The sequence below is a fragment of the Manacus vitellinus genome, unplaced genomic scaffold (genome assembly GCF_001715985.3).
Source record: "Manacus vitellinus isolate BGI_N305 unplaced genomic scaffold, ASM171598v3 scaffold_24_pilon, whole genome shotgun sequence".
Lineage (NCBI taxonomy): Eukaryota > Metazoa > Chordata > Aves > Passeriformes > Pipridae > Manacus > Manacus vitellinus.
The window spans coordinates 2,153,086-2,175,625 of NW_021939798.1; the positions used below are offsets into that span (position 1 = coordinate 2,153,086).

Sequence of the window (22,540 nt, forward strand, 5' to 3'; positions counted from 1 at the left end):
ATCTTCCTTAGGGCTGTACATTAATACCAATCAAAAGGTGGTGTGGATCCCAGTGTTCAAAAAGTTGTGTGAATTTTGAGGCTGGTGGCAGCCCTCATGTAATTAGGAGCCAGGACTTGAATTTTTTTTAACCTAGATTTTGCATCTGCTGCTGTGTGGTGTTGGGGTTCTGCAGAGGGAGAGCTCGTGGTGTTTGAGCTGCTGCTTCAGAGACAATGTGTGGGTCAGGTTGGTCTGTCTGGGGGAAGGCGTTCATCAGGTTTCAAGGGTGTTTTCATTTAAAAATAAAGAAAAAGAACCAACAAGCCCCATCTTCTTTTGAAGGGTGAGGGTTGGCGGTGATGGATGAGAACGCTGAGAACCCCCCGTGTGTCTGTACCACTGGAGAGGGACACTGCCTGTTCCAAAAATGAATGAAACTGGAAGGAAAGGAATGCACCCCTTACCTTGAGTCTCTGGGGTCAGCACCACATTGAGCTCTGTTCCCTTTTTGCTCCTCGAGCTCCAGTCCGTGCCGTACAGTTTTGGGCTCCAGCTGTGCAGCAACACTGCTGGTCATTTTTTCCAGTCTTCCTTAATCTGCATCGAAACCAAGAGCACTTAATCTCCAGTTGTTGAATAATTCTCAGTTGTAGGGACCATGGCAGCAATGAAGTGTTTCACTAACTTTTAAGCTTTTTTAATGTGAAAAATGTGGGATGTTCCCGTGGGTTGGAAATGGCGTTGCAGTTAACACCTCAGGGATGGGTCGGTCCTGCTTTTTCGGATGGAGTTTTCTTTAACTGGAGTAGGAATGAGTTTATACATCCTGCACAGCCTGCTAGACATCTCAGGAATTTCAGTATTCCTTTCTTTGAAGGCTCTGGCCATGGAGCAGGGAGATCCTGCCCGGCCCCTCTCCCAGCCAAGCTGAACAATCTGGTGATTTTTCTCGTGGGGACAAAATGACATGAAGTCATTTATAACCGTCCTTGGAGCTGGGGCTGTCTCAGAGGCAGGTTTTGAGAAATGAGGTTTATCCCTTTCAAAGGTGCTTGAGAAACTTCTGCTGGGACTCCCAGGTGAGGAGCCCTTTGTCTGGGAGGAGGGAGCAGGTGATCCATCAGCGTCCCGCACGCCGAGGGGGGATTTATGGAAGCACCTCCTGTGAGTAAACCCTGAGTAGGCAACTTCATACCACAGGTCTCGTGTGAAATATTTCATATATTATGTGATATTAAGGATAACTCAGTGTAGCAGCAAAAACAACTGTCCCTTGCCCATCCCAGCTTCTTTTCCAGACAGGATATTTCACTTTGGAATCAGGAGAATAAGCCCTTTGAACCACTGTGAGATATTCTGATGGCACATGATGTGCCATCACTTCAGGGTGACCCAGATGGCTGTTTTCAATCTCTTCTGTTTTTCCTCCTTTTGTTGGAAGTTTATCAGCCACTTCATAAAGCCTCAGTCCCCAAATCCTCTTTCTATCCAGAACACTGAAAAAACTTCAGGTTATTCGGAATTCTTATTTAGGAATTCTAATTTAGGTTATTTGGGAACTCAAAATTCTTGTGAGCTCCTCATCCTGGTTCTCTAAAGCCCTTGGCAGATTTTGTGCTGGCTTTTGAGAGAGTCCTCCTGTAGATGCATCAACTGTGGTTATTTTCAAGCTTGCAAAAATGTATGAGAATTGGGTTTTATCTCACCCAAGTGAATGAGATGCTCTCACTGTTTTATTTATTTATTTATTTATTTCTCAGTGGACTAAGGCCTGGTTCCCTGGTACCCCCAAGGATTACATTACATCCCTGGGATGGGCCCACAGTTTATGAAGTATAGAAGGAGTGACTGCCAAGTAGATCTTAAAGTGGCAACAGCTGCATGGAGCATAACTTAGTTTTTTTAGATTTCTCTTTCTGTGTTTTTGTTTTGGTGTTGGTTGTTTTGGTTTTAGGTGTTTTGGGTTTGGTATTTTTGTGGGTTGTTTTATGTTTTTTATTTTGTGAAATGGACCGGAAACCTCAACTTAAGGTGTTCAGTAGCCAAAATAGTGTTTTATGGGGAATTGCTAAACCTTCTACCCTGGGGAATTAGGGCAACTGATGTGTATTTGTAATGAAAGCTGTTGATACCTATGGAAAAGGTATGAGTACAAACATGGGAAAAATGAGAATTACCACAAGAAAGCAGGAGTGAATGTTACTGGGCAGTATTTTAAAAATCCTGCTTAAATTTTGGATAGAGGGGAAGTAAACAAATGTGGAGTCTGAAACAGCTTCTGTCCTTTTATTTTCTGCTGTGAGTTTGCAGAGAACAAACACATTGTAGCAGGAAAAGTGTTTTGATTGGCAGGGATTTGTTATACCCATTTGTTATAGCCCATAAGTAGGTTTCCAGCCTCTGTTTCCAGCCTCTCAAGTGTTCCAGCCTTTCCTAGACATGCAGATTTTATGGTTATTTTATCTGTTAGCAGGATTTCCTTGCTTTCTTCCAGAGTCAAATCTGTAGAAAAATAGTTTGATGACATTGTCCCTGTAACTTGAAGGCTTTACTGGAAGTTTTGATATCCTGGTCTAAAAATCTCTGTTTCATTACTAGAGGACTCGGGATTGGGATATGAATAAAAATAAGTATTAGTTACAAGTATAAGGAGCCTGGTGAGTGCTGTGAACTTGGAGTGCCACCCAGAACAGTGTGCTGGGAGTGTGGCACTGGGGACTTCACATGCTGTGAACTGGAGGCAATATTTTATAATTCCTACAAGAATATTGTTTTTGTATTAATGTCTGTTTGATAACAGGTAACTGTGCTGGTTAATAAAAGGAACAATCACTTGTTGGGAATAAAGGGGAGGAACAAATGACTTTACACTCAAATACTTCCAGTGAAGGAGACTATTATCTCCTTCCAGATAAATGGGAGAGGAAACTCAAAATGCCATATCATGTGAATATAGTTATTGCCTGCCTTGTATCACTGTGAGTTCTCAACACATCTGGGCTGAGAGCAGTTCCAGTAACATTCAAATGTACTATTTTGGTTGGCACACTGACCCTGGGGTATATGCCAATTAGTAATGGCTCTTGGAAACAGCCTGCTTTAAAACTGTCCCTGAACTATTCCCCAGAGAAATTATTCAATTAAGTCCAGCTAAAATTAATGTCCATGGGTTTTGTTCGAATAAAACAAAATAAGCAGCTGGAGGAGGGAAAACTTCTCAGTGTGTGCTTTTAAAATAACAATTCTTAACTAATAACTCTGGGAGCTGGAATCGATACCGCTGTTTGTTTTCCCAGTGTTGCTCTGTAGCTGTGGATGATCCACTGAGGGCTTCCAGTGGCCTTGGTTCTGTGTCACCTCCACTCATTATCAAATCACCATCTGCTGCCTCTGGACCAGCTTTTGAGAGGGTGAAGCGTTCTGTGTTGCTTGCAGCTATCAAAGTTTGACCCAGATACAATCTGAAATATTTTGGGATGGATGAGTGAGGCCGCTTGGCTGCGGTGGGGAAGGTGGTGTGTGGTGGCAACAGTGGTCCTGGACATGTCCTTGGAGCAGATGGTGAGGTTTTCTCTAGCAGAACAAACGGGTTCCTCTTTGTTTCAGCACATGTTAGCCCTGAGGATGGTGAAGGTTTGGTTGGTGGGGAGGGTTTTGCTGGAGGCATGGGCTGCTCCTCACTTCCCAAAGGGCAGGAGAGGTCACAGGACTCTGGAGCAGCTTGTTCTTTCCAGTCTGTGCCTCGGGGAAGCAGGAGTTGTTGCTCTGCAAGGATTCCTCAGGGCTGGCATGGCTTGGAGTCCGTGTTGGGAGAAGGACCTTCTGCTGTGACAGCTGATGCATCAACTGCCTCGAGCTGCTAATGTGGGCATGGAGGCTGGGCTGTGAGAAGAGCTTCCTTCCCTGCCTGTGGATATAAACCCACTCTGCAGCTCCTGCTCTGCTCCACCTGGAGATCCAACAGCCCAGCACTGCTTTGCCAGCAGTGCAGAGACAGGGAAAGGAGAGAAATGTCTTCATCCCACTGGACCCCAACAGAGCTGCAGGGGAAGCAGTGGGAGGTGAGATCCCCTCTGGCCTCCCTGTAGCTCTGGCACTGCCATGTGCACGTGGCACATGGAGACACATTCCCAACAGGAGCCCAGAAGAGAACTTCTGAACCTGACTGTCTCCAAGGACCATCAAGATCCCTGTAAATTAGAAGAGCTAAAGAGTGAGGCAGCTGGAAGTTGGTTTGACCCCTTGGAGAAGTTAGTATTTTTGGGTTTTTTACTGCTTACATGAAGGTCTGCCAAAGAAGAGATTAAATGTCTTCAGTTAAATTTGGGACAGTGGAGGGAGGAATCTTGGTCTTTGCTTGAAATGCAAACCTCATCCCAGCAGAAAGTGTTGGTATCCCATTGTCCTGAGCAGCACCAAGCTTGGATCCGTGTGGACACCAGTGGGATTCTGGCTGTTACCTTGGAGTTGGAGGGCGAGGAGAAGCCCAGGACTGCAGTGCCACGTTGCCTGTGGCACAGAGAGCTGTGCACCTCAGAGGGGCTGCAGCAAGGGAGAGAAATTAATATTCTTGGCTTTGTATTTTTTTACTGTATTTTTCTCTTTTCACTCTGCCTTGACATTGCAGCTGGCACATCGTGCTAAGGCTCTTTAGGTTTCTGATGTACTTACATTAGTTGCAATCTTCATTTCATAGCCCTGGCACTTGGAACAATGCTTTGCTTTCTTATTAACATGTAATTATGGGGTTTGGACATATAGAGGTTGGCATTCACTATATGATTCATTTCTTTGGTATCTAGCTCTTCTCCTGAGGCACCAGAGACCTGAAGGAGGGAGGGAAAGCCTGCTTGGCTTCTCCACTGAATTCCAGCCTTATTGTAATTGGTTTTGTGTAGCACGAAACATGAGGGATTTTAGTGCTCTATATGTTTTCTTAAGGCTGACTGCAGTGTTCCATGACTCAGTGGCTGTGCCGGGGAGATGCATTACTCATCGATAAATACTATCGGGTGATCCGTAAATTTAAATCCACGGAAAATCCAAACGCTTCTAAGGAAATGTTTGGTCAGCAACACCATCCTGCTGAACTGTCATCGAACCCCGGGGTTGTTTCTCTCTGCTGGTGCTGTAATTCATGTGGTCACTCTCACTTGGCTTTTGGGTTTCTTGCATTCTTGCTCCACAGACAGAACGAGTGCAAATCAAAGATGGAGTTGCCAAAACCAGATGAGGCTTTTTTAGGTGTTTTAAAGAAAACAAACAAAAAAATCCATTAGTGTAATTCACGTTTGCAAGCAGAACTCTGCACAAGAGCCTGTGCTACTCCATGGGAAGAGGTGGTCATCATTCCCAGGGACTCCAGGAGTTAAGGAGAGTGATTTAAACAAAAACCCTCCCAGCTGCCTTCAGAAAGGTGCTGCAGCTGTGTGGGACATGGGGAGAGGCAGGGAGGCACGGGATGGAAAGGAGCCGGGTCATTTTCCTGCTCTTGAGTGAGGAAAGAAGAGGGAAAAACCCACAAGGTTTCCTGCAAAATAACACATGGTATTCCCTGGAACAGCCCAGCTCTCCATCTCTGCCTCTCTCTGGCTTTCACTCCTCTAAAGGACTGCTCACATTTCTCCATAGGGAGTTGTTTTGTCTCTCATGAGCTCCTGAACAGCAGGAACAGCACAGAGGGCCTATGGTGCTGAGAGCAGCAGCACCCAAGGCTGTTGGACAGGATCATCTCCTCCGTGTCTTCACAGGACTTGTCCTCTTCAAGGTGACACCTCTTTTGGCTGGAATGTGCACATTGATGTTTGGGCTGTTTGGGCCCTGCAGAGGAGGGGGCAGTGTGAATTTGTGTCTGCTGTGGTCTCATGACCTCACAGTCGACTCGCTCCTCTGTCTTCAGCGTTGCTGGACCAGAGCAGTGCTGGCTGGGCACTGGTGGGGTTTTGGCACCAAGGCTGGAAAGGGAGGAAAGATGGAGTGGCTGCAGGAGCTGGAATAGGGGCTTTTGCTCTCTGGAAAAGTTTGGGCTCCTCGTTTTGTTGGCAAAACTGTGAATTTCATTTGCAAGCTGGAAGCTGGTTGTTCGCTTGAAGCTGGTCAGGGCTGTGTTTCAGCATAAGGGGCATCTTCAAGGGGGTGAAACGGTCCAGGCGTGCAGAGCTCTGGGATGGGCTGTTTTTATCATCTGCCAAACAGTTTTCCAGTGGAAACTGTTCCCTTGGAAAACTTCTGACCAGCTGCAGAAAGACTTGATGGCTGGGTTGGCAGAAGATGGGGCTGCTTCCCAAACCTGTGGGAAGGGTGGTTAGAAATGTCAACGGAGACGTTGGGAATTTGGGACAGGCGGTGGGGTCGGGATGGGGACCCATAGTCTGTGCTGTGCTGTTCAGCAGGCTGTGGGCATTCCCAGTGCCTGCAGTTTACAGCATTTCTGAAGAGCAACAGAGGAGAAAAGCAGAAGGATCCATTTGGACACCACAGGCTATTCCAGCACCTGGCTTGGCTCAGGCAGGGTTTGCTTTCCCATCCTGTGCATCCCAGCTGTGGTGGGATATATGGCCGTGTCCTGGAGGGATGACTTATGGCTCTAATGTGGGGGGCTCCTGTCTCACGGGAGGCACTGAAATTATCCATGCTGTGACTGGAGAGAAGCAGAACCAGCTTTTTACAGAAGGTATTGGTGATTTTAGGAATTCAAACAGAACGTTTCTGATTTTCATGGCAGCGGCAGAGTCTCTGAAGAAAAAAGAATATGAAGAATGAGCTTTTTTTTCTGGGAAATTCCTAGGATTACATACAGTTTCTTCTGCTCCATTTTTAATCATCTGTCTCCTATTGGCGTCCTTTGCATAAATCTTTATTTTTCTACCTCTTAGCAGATGTGGGTTTAAAGATGGGTATAAATACACCCTTACTGCTGCTCCTGGGTGGTTGTTCCCCTGCAATTCCAGGGAAGGATTTGACATCCTGGTAGTCACATTTAGCACAGTCCTTGTGAAAACACACACACATACACACACAGGCACATGGAGGGACCCAGAGATCGGGTGCAGCAAGATGTGACACTGGTGTGATTTATGATACTACTGTTTAATTCAGAGGTGATATAAAGATCATCTTTCTCAACCTTTCACGGAATCCCAGAATGGTTTAGGTTGGAAGGAACCTTAAGGTTCATCTCATTCCAAACCCTTGCCATAGGCAGGGACACCTCCCACTGGCCCAAGTTGCTCCAAACCCCATCCAGCCTGACCTTGGACACTTCCAGGTTTGGGGCAGCCACAGCTGCTCTGGGCAACCTGTGCCAGGGCCTCCCCACCCTCACAGGGAAGAACTTCTTCCATAATCTCTAATATAAATCTACCCTCCTTCAGCTTAAAGGCATTCTCCCATGTCCTGTCCCTCCAGGCCCGTGTCCCAAGTCCCTCTCCAGCTCTCTTGGAACCCCTTTAGGCACTGAGAGGGGCTCTGAGGTCTCCCCAAAACCTTCTCTTCTCCAGGCTGAACAACCCCAACTCTCTCAGCCTTTACTGTATCATTTGGGAATGCAAAGCCAAGCATGATAGAACAACATGAAATGTGCTTGTGATCCAGGGTTCAGACCAGTTGCTTCACTGTTCATTTTCCACTTCAATAAAACTGTGGAAAGAAATATTTAACACTTCTGTGCTCGCATCTCTGAGCAGCCCTGTCTTGACCAGGATCAAATCAGTGGATTCTTGAATCTTTGGAAGTCGACTGGAGGCACTGATAGTGCTTCAGTTTGCTGGGACTGGAGAAGCAAGTCAAAGAGCAGGGTTTTTTAAACTCTTTGTGTTCAGCTGTAGCTTAGAAGCTTTAATTTCCAGGCTGTGACGGCTGATGCAATGACAAATTCAGATATGATTAAGTGACTTTTGTATTAGTCTTTGTGGGCAAAAATATATTTTGTTTAATGTAAAATATTAAACAAACCCAAAATTTATTTGGTCTTTGGTTTTGAAAAAAATGAATAGAAGGAGCTTTCCCTCACTTTGCTCAGGCTTTCTCTGGTAAACATCTCTTCCCTTCCTGGAGACAGAGTTAGTGTTGGAATGGGAGAGGGCTGACTTGTCTTCTGGCCTCTCCCACCTCTTCCTCAGGGATGCTTCTTCTGCCCTGGACCCACGCTCAGCCTGGCTGCTCTGCACTGTCCAAAACACATTGCCTAAGATCAAAAACTGCTGCTCTGGTATTTTTAACAAAAAAATGTCCCATATTTCAGAATATATCAATCTGCATTTTTCCCTGTCATCTCCTGGCTTCGCTGTTCCCTCATCGTGGGTTTTCTTTGTAAAGCCCATGTGTGGAATTCATCCCAGTTTCCCAAAGGGCTGCCCATGCCCTCTCCATTGCTGGTCCCAGAGCTGCAGGAGCAAGGGCAGCACTGCAGACAGGTTTGTGTCCACAAAATGAAGACCTTCCACGACTTTTGTTCTGGTTTCAGGTGTGCATGTGTTGACCTCAGATCCCACTGCTATTTTTGGTGATACATCCCAGCTTTCTGAAGAAATTCTACCGTTTTGAGGGCTCCAGCCCAGATTTTATAACTTTGATCACCAGGAGAAGCATCCAGAGTTGTAGAGACAGGCTGTGTTTCCCTGCTGTGGCCTTGCAGGAGTGAGGAGAGGAGACCTGGTAGTGCCCACCCCCCTGTCTCTGCCTTCCCACAGAGACCTGGCGCTTCCCTGCATGGATTTTTTGGCTGCCTTGGCTGCTGGGCAGCTCCAAAGCCAACAGTCCTGGCTGATGGCTGTCACCTGGCACAGGGACACGTGTGCAGGGACGGGGAAGGCTGTGCCACTGGTTTTTGAGCAGAAGTCCCTCCTGGCTGCGCTCACCTCCAGCAGCGAGCGACCTTCAAACTTCTCCCACTTCAGCTGTGCTGAAATGACTCAGATTTTAATTCTGGGGTTGTGCAGTGGGTTTTATCTTCTGCTTCAAGTTCCTGCTTCCCTGAAAGAAGACCTTGGCTAAATTTGTGTTGCCAGCTGAGCTGTGGTTTGCAGTGCAGTGTTACAGGAACGTCCTTTGGAAGGTCGCCGGCAGCCCTTCGGCAGCCAGCCTGCCTCTCCCGTCTGCTCCCTCCCGACGGGGCAACCTCGCTCCTTCCCTCTTTTCACGTCTCTCTCCATTTTTTTTTCAACTTGCCCCTTTCATAGTGAGCTAAATAGGAGGTGATAGAAGGTGGAATTGCCAGCTTGAAGGGCAGAGGGGTTTGCAGGTGGGTCATCTGTCAGGAAAGGTGGGAGCCTGTGGAGTGCCAAAGGGGTTGTCAGTGCTCTGAAGACTTCCTTAACCATGGACTTAATTTTCTCTGGCAGCAGCTCTGCCTACCTTAGAAATTCATTACTGATCTTCAACTCAGCCTTATACAGCCTGTATTTCCCTTGGGTTTCCTTTGCTTTGGAGTGGGGAGAAATGTTCTCATTTACAAGAGGTCGAGAGTTGCTCTAAACCCGAGTGTCACCACAAAGAGTTGGTGAGGGTAGGGGGTGGATCGTTCTGTGCAGGTCTTGATGGTGTTGGAGGGCGTAGAGGGTGGGTGGATGTTGTTGTGCAGGGTGTTGGTGGGAGTAGATGATGGATGGATGTTTCTCCAGGGTGTTGGTGGGCACAGAGGGTGGGTGGATGTTTCTCTGCAGGGTGGTGGTGGTTGCAAAGGCCCTCCAGCCTGTGGAACCTGCTGGGCTGGACTTCTGGTTCAATTGGTGATGGGGTGAGAACCTCCCTGTGCTTCCTCCCCGCTTCAGCCCCAGCACAGCTGCAGAGGGGAGGATCCTCTAGTTGTGCCATGAGCACCCCAACTGCACGTCACATCAAAGGGCTGGTTGCTTGTTGAGCTTTGGGCTACGTGCTGGGTGAAGTGCTCTGCTCCCCTGGAACCTGGTCATGTCAAGAAACATACAGAGAGAGACAAATGCCTCTTCCAAGCTCTCCAACCCAGTTCTTTGGCTCAGAATTGGCTCCTGACAGGGGGATGGGAAAGGAGAGGCTCTAGACATAATCCCAATTGCAGTGCCTTGGGCTTTGAAATGATGACAGAAAATTTCCCTGCTCACATTTGTTCTCATTTAGCTCCAGCTTGTTCACCAGGATGTTTTTCAAGGAGGGTCTGGTCAGTGTTGGCAGAGGAAAGTCTCTTATTTCCCAAGCATGCTTATCACTTTGTCCTTGACAACGATGGGAACTTTCGGCACTTTTTTCGTTTAGAGGCAAACATGAGCAAGGCTGCCCTTGCAGGCAGCATTGTCCTGCTCTTCCTGAGTGCTGAATCACACAGGACAGATAAAGTGTCCCCAAAATATTGTTGGCTTTGCAGATGTTGGACCTGGGAGAATTGGGTGGGAGGGGGAGGAGAGCGAACATCTGAACTACAAACTGAACAAACCTTGCAGCTCATGCAAAATCCCTGTCATCACTTGGGAAAATGTGTTTTGGTGTAGGATGAACAATAAAATCTCGAGTATTATTAACAACTTCGTAAATAAGGAGAGTTTGTGTCTGGAATAGAGCAGTAGTGGGGTGGTGCTGCTTAACCACAGGAGTGGTGGATGGGCCAGATCCAGAGGATAACACTGCTGCTGCACATGCAGGGAAACTGTTGATGTTTGCCCTCTGCCCTCCCTCCGTGTGATTATGGGGGTGGTTTAGGCTGTGGGACATGAAGCACATGAATCAGGAGCTCATGTTTTAAGAAAGCTGTATACTTTGAAAGTACAGGATTTTTCAGATGCTGCTATCATTTTACATAGGGATTCACTGAAGATGACAGTGTTTGTGGAGCAGACTGAAACGTGCATTGGAAGGATGATGCTTAAATCTCTCAGCTCTCTGGGAGAGTAAAACCTCCGTGCTACATGTGCCTTTGATATTTCCTTTGTGTCTGCAGAGCTTTGGTTATTTTTATGTGTCTTTTGTTATCTGTATGTACAATCAGACTGGTTTTATCTGTATCTGGATAGAGAACTTGTTCCTTGGTAAAGCTCAGGACATAAACACCCTCCAAAACTAACTTGTAGGACCCAGGGAATGGCTGGAGCTGTGTCAGGGCAGGCTCAGGTTGGATCTCAGCCAAAGGTTCTTCCCCCAGAGGCTGGTTGGGCACTGCCCAGGCTCCCCAGGGCAGTGGGCACAGCCCCAAGGCTGCCAGAGCTCCAGGAGGGTTTGGACAACGCTCTCAGGGACAGTGTGGGATTGTTGGGGTGTCTGTGCAGGGCCAGGAGTTGGACTGGATGGTCCTTGTGGGTCCTTCTAATTCAGGAGTTTCTGTGATCTGCTGCTGTGGGAAGGTGAATGTTGGAGGAAGCCATTCCTGTTCAAGTGCTGATGTCAGAGGGATGGAGGCAGAGGGGTGCTGGTGTGCTTGAGAAGCTGCAGGAACTAATATCACATGCTGGCACTACCCTTGTAAGGACAAGGTTTCCTTCTAGTGTCACAGGGAAGTTTTGAAAGTACAATAAATGCCCTCTTCAATGTCATCCCCTTTTTGGTAGAGATATTTTGGGGAATCTCTTGTTTGAAGGAATATAGTCAAAACAGTAAAGGCTGGTTAATAAGGGCCTTGTCCTATTTGATGGGACTTGTGTTCTTTAAGTGTTCTTTAACCCTCAACCAGCATCCACATGGGGTTATGGTCCATAAATATGAGCAGAATATCAGTATATCTTGCTGACTGGATGCTGTGTGCTCTAACTTCTGCTTTTGTTGCCTATGGGCCATTTCATCAGAGCAGAGATGCAGTGCCAGGACCTGCTGGGGTACAGAGGAGCTGAGGGCACAGCACCCACCAGCTGGCACGGCCACTGTCCCCAACCTGGGCTCAAAGACAGGCTGGACTTAGTGAGACAGTGATCAATAGTGGGAAAGTGCTAGAAGTGTTACCAGAGCAAGATGCTTTGCAGTATCACTCAGGGTTTGGCTGCTGTCCTCCTCCTGATTTCTCATGCACAAAGCAAGCCATTCCTGCCTGTGGAGCAGCTCAGACATGATGTGTTCACACACCCGGCACGAAGCACTGGCTGTGTGTCTCAAGGAAATTAGAGCATGACAGTCAGTGAGAAGGAAATTCTGTGCCTGAATGTGGCTTTTAATTTCCAGTGTTAAAAAATCCCGACCCACCAACTGCTCTTGGTGTAATCCTTGTACCTGCTCCCATTTCCGTGACTAAATTACATCGCTTACAGGAGGTGGAGGGTGGGTTGGCTTGAAGTTTTTCCTTCCCCTGTCTTAAAATTAGAAAGGAGGAGAAACTTTGCCCACTTCCCTTTCCCCAGCAGACCATCTGGGCTGCAAGGAGAGCTGCCATCCCTACAGCTCCAGAACAGAACCAGGGCAGGGCTTTGACTGTGCCCTCTGTGGCTGCATGGTGGGGACCACAGTGAGTGCTCTCAGAAACCTTTGTGAGGGTGGTGATTCTGGATGGGGTTTAATGATGGTGTCCTGGCCCAGTGTTGAGAGGCTCCGTTTGACAAGTCCTGTGAGGAGCAGCTGAGGGAACTTGGGTCGTTCAGTCTGGAGAAGAGGAGGCTCAAGGAGGACCTCATTGCCCTCTACACCTGAAAGGAGAGTGTAGTGAGGGATGGATTTGTCTCTTCTGCCATGTCTCAAGTGAAAGGATGAGAGGAAATGGCCTTACATTGTGCCACAGGAGTTTCAGAGTAGATATCAGAAAAAAAATGCACAGAAGGGGTTGTCAGGCACTGGAATAAGTTGCCCAGGGCGGTGGTGGAGTCACCGTCTCTGGAAGTGTTCAAGAGTCCTCTGGATGTGGCCCTTGGGGGTATGGGTTAGGGGTGATTATGGTGGTGCTGGGTTGATGCTCAGACTGGATGATCTTGGAGGTCTCTTCCAACCTTGATGATTCTGTGATTCCATGTGCACTAATTCCCTTATTTGGCTGGTGCTTTGTGATCATTTGATACAGCTGTGATGTGCTGCCATCATCTTATACTCCATGACTGTCTAAACTGATACTGCTGCTTCAGGCTGTATTTTTAACTCCACTCTTCCAGTGGGGGAACGCACTGAGTCTGAAGTCTCTTGTGTGGAGTATTTCCCAGCATTTGGACCTTTCAGTGCACGTGGGCACTGCTCTGTCCTGCTGGAGGACAGAAGGATGCAGCTGGTTTCCATTTTGGAGCCTCCAGCAGGAGCTGGTTAAGCAGTGATGCTGTGGGGGCTCAGAGATTAATGCTCATGTTTCTCTTTCCCCAGAGATCATCGACGACCTCACTAACCTGGTGGAAAACACGGACGACAGGCTCCGCAACCAGACCCGGCACGTGAAGATGGTGGACAAGAAATCAACCTCCTGTGGTAGGGATTGGCTTGAGCACAAATCAGTTTGGATGTGTACAGCAAAAACTAAGGCTGTTTAGCACTTATTTTTTCTTTCACCGGTTTTTTTCTTATTCATAAATTTTTGCCACCAAATCCAAGCATTTTGTACCCCGTGGCAACTCCTGGAAGTTTAACAGTTGAACTAAGGGGGTCTGTGAAAGCACTCCCTCTTTGAGAGAGAAATTGATTTTTAGTCAAACAGCTGAATGTTTTCCCTACCATCTGCACAACCTTTTGTTAAAACACCTTCTATACCAAGACACCTGATTAAACAGGTATAGGTTTTCTATATATATATATACACACACAAATATATATTTATATATAAGGACAGTTAGTAATTGGTGGTGTGCAGCTATTAACTGTTACTAATTGGTGTGCAGTGTGTTCCCCCCCCCAGGACAGCTTCTTTTAAAGCCAAAAATCCCACCTCTTTAGGCTTCTGCTGATGTGCGGGTTTGACTCTCTGTGCTTGCTGCTTGTTGGTGCAGTTAAATTTCCTTGAGCCATTTGACTCCAGCATTGCACAATATTCTGATTGGAAATTGCCTGAAATGAGAGTGGTGTGTGTTAATGAGGTTTACAAAAACTTGCTACCGGCTCTCCCAAGCCGGTCCCAGCGGGGAGCGGAGCCGCAGGGGCGTTCCTGGTGCTGTCCTGCAGGAATGTGTTCCTAACCAAGCATTCAGAGTCTGCCAGGCATGAAATCCTTCCTGGGGACTCCTCAAGCTACAGGCAGGCTGGTCAAGCTAAACTGGTATCCCTTTCCATAGAGCCCAAGGCAGGTTATGATCTCAGGCAGGTTCCCTCTGCCGGGTGAAGAGCTGGGGGTTGATGACAGCGACCAGGGCACGATGCTGTGGGGGATGGCAGAAAATGTCTCTGTGTGCAGAGGGTGACTGATGGAGGGATGAAGTCCACAGGGAGACATGGTGGCAGTTCACTGCTGGAAGCAGCATGTCTGGTTCTGCTGTCTGTGGTTCATTTTTGCCGTGCTAGAAGGCTCAAAACTCTTGGTAGGAATTTGACTTATAGTCAGAAGTTATTGAAATTTGGCTCGTGTAGTTTAGTAAAGAGCAAGTCAAGAGCTGACTTGGTCACGTACCTGTTTGAGATTTTATCCTGTAGAGTGAGGATCTGGCAGCAGAAGCTCCTGAGCTTAGGCTGGCAGAGGCATCTTTCAGGCACTGACAGTATATTTCAGGGATTTATTTGGTTCTCCATCAGCAATAACTTTTTGAAAGCTTGGTCGATATAGGTTGATGAAAACCTGTGGCTTCTTCTGGAGGTTAAAGTTGACTTGTCAGAGGCATTTGTCTCCCATTCTTCTCGTACCGACTACAGATGGAACTAAAGGCGTGACTGCAGAGTTCATGACTGACTCTTTCATTTTAGATCTTTAATGTTGATGCAAGATGGATTTAATTTAAAATTAAGTGCACTTGAATGATGCTGAGTACCCCTGTGTGCCTTTGGAGTCTCCTCTTAATTCCTGTGGTTTAGTTTTCTGCACGAGAGCAGGGATGTGACTGTGCAGGGCAGGCAGGGAGTCCCATTTCACCCAGGAAGGATTCCTCCCCCCTTTTTTATGTTCCTCATGCAAGTGCACCCCAGACATGTTGCTGGATGATGGGCCTGTCTCTTTAACTTGGGAAGCTTGTGCTGGCTGCCTGGGGAATTTGAGAGGAGGAGGAGGAGGAAGGAGGAGGATGGGAGAGGCGAAGGCTGGGAGGATCCTGGGCTGGATTCCTTGGGGGTGACCTCTCTCACCCTTTCCACATTGGAAAACATTTTTCTGCAAGGGGTGGTGAGAAGCACTGCCCCCAGTGCCTGTTCTCTCTGCTCCAATAGGTCTTCCTGTGTTTGCATAACAATCTGGGCATATGTAAACACCATATTGCCTCAGATAGCTGCTTCATTCTGCCCAAGCACGAGTTTTAGAACAACAAAGCTGGAAGACACAGGCTTTAATGGCATTTTTCCCATCCCTTTTCCACCCTTATCCCTGGCACTGGAAGCGAACTAGTGTATTAAGATGAGAAAGACTCTCCCTGTATGTATGATTATTCCTTGAATAAATCCAGGCAGCAGGAAAACTGGCACCTGCTAGGTAACTCTTTTAGAGTGCTTTTTTTCCCCCTCCAACATTTAGTTTAAATTGATAAAATCTTCGGTAACCCTTTGGGTTTGGTGTTTTACTTTGGATTTAAACTAAGGTGAAGTGCTCAGTCTTCCCCCTTGCCCACCCCTTCCCTGCTCGGACCCAGTCTCCACATTGTTCCAGCATGTGCCTGTTTCTGTGTTTTCCCCTCATTTTTTGAATCATAATGCCTTCTTTTTTCCTGCTGAGTGCCTGCACTGGAGCCACGGGCTGTGGATACAAGCGGATCACACTGGCAGGAACAGCAGAATAATCCCTGTTTTACAAGCAAGAATGTCATGCATTAATGGGTGTGTCTTTGTTAGCAGCCAGTATCATCATAAAATCAAAGTATGGCTGATGAAATCCAACTTTAATCAATATTTCAACATCTCTCTCTCTCATGCAAACAGCGTTTCCAGCTTTGGAGGCTGTTCCCAGTGGCCTGTGCCACGTCGGTGTCACCTGCCCGGCACAGGTAGCGCCGGGTGTGGTGGCATTGCCAGGAGCAGCCTCTGCCCCTCTGTCCATCCTCAGGCCTGGCAGAAACCTTCAGGGTAGTTTCATTTGCAGCTTATTTTCCGTGCCATATTTCTTGCTGGCTCAAGAGCTGTTGACAGTCCCAGCCTTTGCCTCTGCCCCAGGAAGGCTGTCCCGCTCCGAGCCCGTCTCCCTTGGTGGCCCTGGGCAGCCCCACACTGGTGTCAGTGGGAACTCCCAGGGATTGCAGTGGAAGAATAACCATGGGATATACTCAAGCCTGCTGCATTTATGAAATTATTGTTGAAAATCATCAGTCATCCGCGGGCAAATGTTTGCACACTGCCTGGCATTGTTCGGTTCCTCCTCAGTGTGTGCTGGGCATTAGGAGGGCTGGTAGGAAATATAAGTTTCTTAGATTTCAGGAATTTGCATTGAGCTTTCACCAAAATGTTCACACAAATCATTAGTCAGATGTTAGGCTGCCTTTGCCAGCTTTGCTCCAGGAATGTCTGTGTGCACAGTCCTGACTTTGCAGTTTCACCACTGATGCTCATGGGTTTGTTTGCCCCCTCTCTCTTCCAGTTTGGGCACCTTCAGGGGTTTATGCAGAATAACACTCATTAACCAGTTCTCAGTAATTTTTTAATTAGGAATTTTAACCCTTAGAATGTCCTTTTAAGAACTGCATTTAAAAATAAGCAAAGAAATGACAGGTTGAGATGCTGGGGGGTGTTGTGGTTTAACCCCAGCTGGCAGCTCAGCCCCACAGAGCCACCCACTCACTGTCCCCTGGTGGGGTGGAGGAGGGGATTGGAAGGGCATAAAGTGACAAAGCTCATGGCTTGAGATAAAAACAGTTAAATATTTGAACTATAATAATAATGATGATGATGAATAATTGTAATGAAAAGGAAAATAACGAAGAAATAAAACCCAAGTAGGACAAGGGATGCAAATGTGAACAATTGCTCACCACCAACCGACCGATGCCCAAACAGTCCCTGAGCAGTGGTCCCCCACAACAACCTCCTCCACCCAGTTTTATTGCTGAACATGATGCCATATGGTCTGGAATATCCTTTGGGTCGTTTGGGGTCAGCTGTCCTAGTTGTGTCCCCTCCCAGCTCCTTGTGCACCCCAGCCTGGTCACTGGTGGGGTGGGATGAAGAGCAGGGAGGGCATTGATGCTGTGTAAGCCCTTCTCAGCCATAAGGAAAACATCCCTGTGCTGTCAATGCTCTTCCAGCACAAATCCAAACCACAGCCCTCTACCAGCTACTGGGAGGAAGATTAACTCTACCCCAGCCAAACCTCACACTCCCCACTCCTTAGTCCACACTGTTGTGTCACCATGCAGTACATCCTCATTAACCACCACCCTTACAATCCTTTCATGCAATAACAGATACCATGTCTGTGGGCAGCCCCCATGAAATATCTGTAAAATGCCCACAGAAGTCCAGAAAATGTCTCTTGACTTCATTTAGTCCATGACTTTGGGCTCCATCTGTTCTGGTGGTCATTCAGGACAGGGGGGTGGTGTGTTGTGTGGAGTTACTGGGCACCAAAGCCAGCTCAGCTCAGGTCACTGCTGCACTGCAGCTACTTCTTCTAGGGCTTCTTCTCCTTTGTTTCAGGTGTCTCCTATAGCATACAACTCAAAGCATGGGTTACACCAATTTAAAGTTATATCCATTACAATCTCCACCCCTCATCCCTTTGGGCTGGGTTATAGGGTTTACAGAATCACAGGATCATTGAGGTTGGAAAAGACCTTGGAGGTCATCGAGTCCAACCTTTGCCCAGTCACCACCTTGTCAACCAGACCAGAGCACTGAGTGCCACGTCCAGTCATTTCCTGAACTCCTCCCCGGGCTCCCAGCCTGGCACCAGTTGGTGCTTTTGGGTAACCTTCCCCCCATCCTCAAGTTTTGTAGTGGGTTTTTGGGTTTGTTGGGTTTTTTTACCTAAAGACACAAGGAGGCAGCTCCCTGCAGAAAGGATGGTTAAACCAGGCTCTGGGATAAAAGCATCCTGAAGTGTTTGTTTCTGAAGGAGTCACAGGGATTATTTTAGTGGCCCAGGACACTCGTGGGAGCCCCGCTGGCACATGTGACACGTGTGGAGGCAGTTACAGCCAGGCTGTGCAATGTGTGGGGTCAGAAATGTTCTTCAGGTCCTGCTGAACTAGACCATGAACTGGGGAGGGCACCTGGGGATTGGTGTGGTCCTACCCAAGTCACTCTCTGGTGGCTCTCCCGGAGCTAAGGAGAAAGGCTGCTTTTGTTTCCTGGGCCAGCAACACAGAAGATTATGATCTCCTTACAGTAAAAACAAGCAAAATCAAGCAAACTCTTATTTGTGACAGACATATCCATCCCTTCTGAGCAGTGTGGGGGGAGCAGACCATGCCTGTGCAGTTCTCACTGCCTGCATCCCTCTGACCTTTCAGATAAACACTGAAAATGAGGAGGAACAACCCCAGCACATCCCCTGCTGGGCCAGGACTGTGTCCTGTGGAATACACCCCATTGCAGTGGTGGCTGAGCAGTTTTTTTCCCTGTGTTTGGTTTTCTCCTGTTCCACAAGATGGCAATGCAATCTAATCGCCTCCCTCAGCCCCAGGTAGATGCTCTCATCTCCCCTTTGCCTTCCTTTGGAGGGTTTTGGGGATGCCAAAAGTGGGGTGTAGACTACTGTGAAGTTATTCTGTACCAGGTGGGGGTTTTTTCTTATCTTACCAAGTAACCAAAACACCAAAACACTCTGTTAAAAACAGAGCTTTGCCAAACCTATTAATTGGAGGTTTTGGAAGGTTTGATTTGTTTTAAAACAGAGTAGCTTGGATTATATAAGGCTTCCTCTACAAAATAATGATTCATGCAGGCTGGGGCCTTTCTCTGCCAGATTCTGTGATCTCTCTGTTCTAAGTCTTGGTTATTTTTGCCATGGATTTAATTTGTTTTATAAATTATGGATGGCAGTCGCTCAGGTTTGTTCCTCTGACGTGTCCTGTGTGTTTAGATGAGCAAGTCCCCATCCACTTGTTTTTTTCTCAGTGGAGAGGAGAAGCTGGTGCAGTTGCCATTAAATCAGCCTTTCCTGCAATCTGACCCTTGGAGAAGTTAACACTGATATTCCTCCCCAGTGCTGCCCTGACAACTGCACTGGCTGAGTCACCTGTCCAGCCTTCACTGGGATGAGTTTTCTTGGCCTGGCAAGTTATATATTTTCCTGGTTTTTTTTTTATTATAATTTTTCCTTCCTCCAGTTTCTTCCACTTTAAGCAATTACATGTTGAAAAGTTTGTTCTGAGTTGTTTCCCCTGCACGAAAAGTTGAAAAGAAACTTCAGCAGAGGAATGATGAATCTGTTGGTTAAACTGGGCTCATCTGTGGTGTCTTTGCTGATCACTGGTGCCTTAAATCATAGAAGGACAGAATGGTTTGGGTTTGGAAGGGGCCTTTAAAGGCCATCTGGTCCATGGGCACTGCCATGGGCAGGGACACCTCCACCAGCCCAGGTTGCTCCAAGCTCTGTCCAGCCTGGCCTTGGACACTTCCAGGGATGGGGCAGCCACAGCTTCTCTGGGCAACCTGTGCCAGGGCCTCACCCCCTTCACAGGAAAAAAAAGAATTCTTCCTTCTCTCTCATGTGGATTGAAATGTGCCAACACCTCATGGCAGAGCAGCCTGGGGAGGTGGCCAAGGGGCAGCCATGGAGTTCCATCTGGGATTTTCTGTCTTCCCTTCTCTAGCAGCTCTCCCTGCCAGCCTGCCAGGGAACGCCAGGAGTCCAGCACATCTCCCTGCAGGATTTAGCTTCCCACTGCTCTTGCTGCCTTGTGGATCATCCCCCCCCAGTGCTGTAGTTCCCATCTGAGCTCCATGAGGTGTTTGCTCCCCTCACACAGCTCCTTTGCCTCCCCAGGAGAGTACAGGGAAGCTGTGAGTGGGAACTGCAGGTCTGCCAGAGGTGAGCCTGGTTTTGGGAGCACCTGGTGGGTGCAGCCCTGCTCTTTCTCCCTCCTTGCCCCACTGACTTCTGCACCCCCTGGCTAATTGAGGCTGAAATGAGCTGGAGGGGGAGGTTGCAAAGACAAGGAGCTCCTGCAAGTTTACTTGGGCATCCAGCCTCATTAGAGAGGCCCAATTAAGGGCCCTGTTGAGGGGGGAAGGCAACTCAAGTCTGAGCTGGCAATGGGAGCTCAAGTCTCATTAGACACCAGACGAATCTCAAAGCAGATTAGCTTAGGGACATCATTAATTACGTTAATAGAACAAGTTTTAAACAAACCAGTAATTTTGGCACATTGCTTATCTAAGACTTCTGGTTCATTTATTGTCTTGCCATAATATGAAACACTTTTCCTTGGCTTTGTTACTTCAGAGCCCCCAAAGAGCAGGTGAAGAGCTCAGGGGATGACTAATGGTGTGAGGGAATATCCCAAAGGGTGTTTCCAGTTCAGCAGATCCACTGGAACAAGGTCAGTTGTGGTGTGAGATGATGCCTTTGGTGTGTCCCACAGCCTGGTACTCACTCCTCCAATGCCTTTGTACCCTCCAGCCAGCTCATGGCCTTGCTGAGCCTTCCCCTCTTCCTCCTCCTCACACACACAATATTCACTACTCAAGCATCTGCCTTAAAATTGCTCATGCTGAGGTGTGGAAATGGATTCAGCTGGTGAAAGAGGATGGACTTAAGCAGTCATAAACGTGGAGGTTTTGTAAAAAAAGGTGGTTTGGAGTTGCTTTATGAATCTCCTTCCAGGTGGGAAGCACAGCATGTCCTGGTGGTGTCAGCTCTGTGTGTGTTGAGCAGGAAAGGACAAGAGAGCCTTCTGGGTCAGAGGATCCCTTCAAGATAAATTTCTGAGAACAAGCTTGTTTTTTCCCCCCCATTACTCCTATTGGAAGGCTGAAATGGTCATAAACTTATTTCCAGCCTGGACTTGTCAGGGATACTTCATGTTATCCACGTGCAGCCCTTGTTCTGGTGTCTTGAATAGTTCTTTCCCCTCCTTTATTTTTGCCCCTCAAATGTGTTCGTCCAAGAGATCACTCACTGTGCCCTCCCAGCTTTTATTTTGCAGGGCTTGTTTTGCAGAACAAGTGTCTTTACATTTTAATCTCCTCAATTAATCTGTTTGCTGATAAGTCTTTTTTACACTTATTCCTGCTTGAACTTTTTGGATTTTTAACCACAAGAACCACGAGAACTGGGAGCCTTCTCACAATGTCTTGCCCACTGGCTCTAGCACTTCTCTGGCTATTGGAAATATTTCAATTGCAGTATGTTGGTACCTCAGTCAGTTTTGTTTTGAGCTGTTTGCTTGGCCCTTTCTCACTCTTGAACATTTTCTACCCAAGTTCATTTTCTTTCCAACTCATAGCAAAAACTGTTGTTTATCCCCAGTGAGCTGCTTCCTCTTTCATCCCATTGAATTCCAACCTTCCTCCATTCATCTTCAGAGTTACCCATTTTCCCCTACATTCTGTCCCAGCTTTCTTCTGTGCTGATGCTGCTTTCCAACTTTGTGTCATCAGCAGATTTCATTAGCACACTTACTTTTTGTGCCAAGGCCATTAATAATAACATTTACTAAGATCTGCCTCCTGACCATTCCTGGAGGAGCTCTGCCCATGACCTCCATCCATTCTGGTCCTTCTTTCAACACTGCTTCTCCTCTCACCAGTTTCCTGCCCTTACACTTCTGCTAATCCCCATCTTTTTCCTCTCAGAATTTCCCACGTGGCACAGATCACATGCTTTGCTGAAGTCTTTGTGGATGGGCTCTATCACACTTCCTTTGTCTAGAAAATTCATTATCTTCCCAGCTAACCTGATTAACTCTGTTTGATCTGATTTCCCCTCGGTGCAGTCCCAGTGTTTTCCACCCTGTTTACCATTTCGTTTCATGTTCTAATTAATCTTTCTTAGTTTGCTCTGAAACCTCCATCCTGCTCAGGTTACTTGGACAGGCCTGGGGTTGCTCATAGCACTTTTCCCTTCTGTGGGGCAGTCATGTGGGTGCTGCACCTAATTTTGGGATGCACACCCAGATAATTCTCAGTTGGAAGGGAAAGACCTGGAGCTCTGGGTGCATCAGTCCTGCCTTCATTAACCAGATCACTTCATCTAATGACAGTTTGTCCTGTGGCACCAAGACCCTCCAGAACCACCCACAGCCTCTTCCATCCTGCCACCAAGCTCTGGCTTCTCAGGTTTAACCAGTGATCACTTAGAAACATGGAATCACAGAATCACCAAGGTTGGAAAAGACTTCCAAGATCATCAAGTCCAACCATCAACCCGGCACCACCACCATGTTCACCACTGAACCATGTCCTTGAGTGCCACACCCATGTGTTTTTTGAACTCTTGCACAGATGGGGACTCCACCACCTCCCTGGGCAGTTGCCAATGCATTACCACCATTTCTGTGAAGAAATTTTCCTGAATATCCAGTCTAAAGCTCCCTTGGCACAGCTGGAGGCCGTTCCCTCTCCTCCTGTCCCTTGTTCCCTGGGAGCAGAGCCCGACCCCCCCCAGCTCCCCCCTCCTGTCAGGGGGTTG

At 47.6% G+C, this 22,540-nt stretch overlaps 1 protein-coding gene across 1 annotated transcript in view; it reads left to right on the forward strand.

Moving 5' to 3' along the window:
- STX8 (syntaxin 8) overlaps positions 1 to 22,540 on the forward strand; it is a 124,351-nt gene that overhangs the window by 70,417 nt on the left and 31,394 nt on the right. The window contains exon 7 of the mRNA XM_029960054.1: positions 13,216 to 13,317. Coding sequence (XP_029815914.1) covers positions 13,216 to 13,317 — 102 coding nt within the window. The remainder of the gene's footprint in view (positions 1 to 13,215; positions 13,318 to 22,540) is intronic.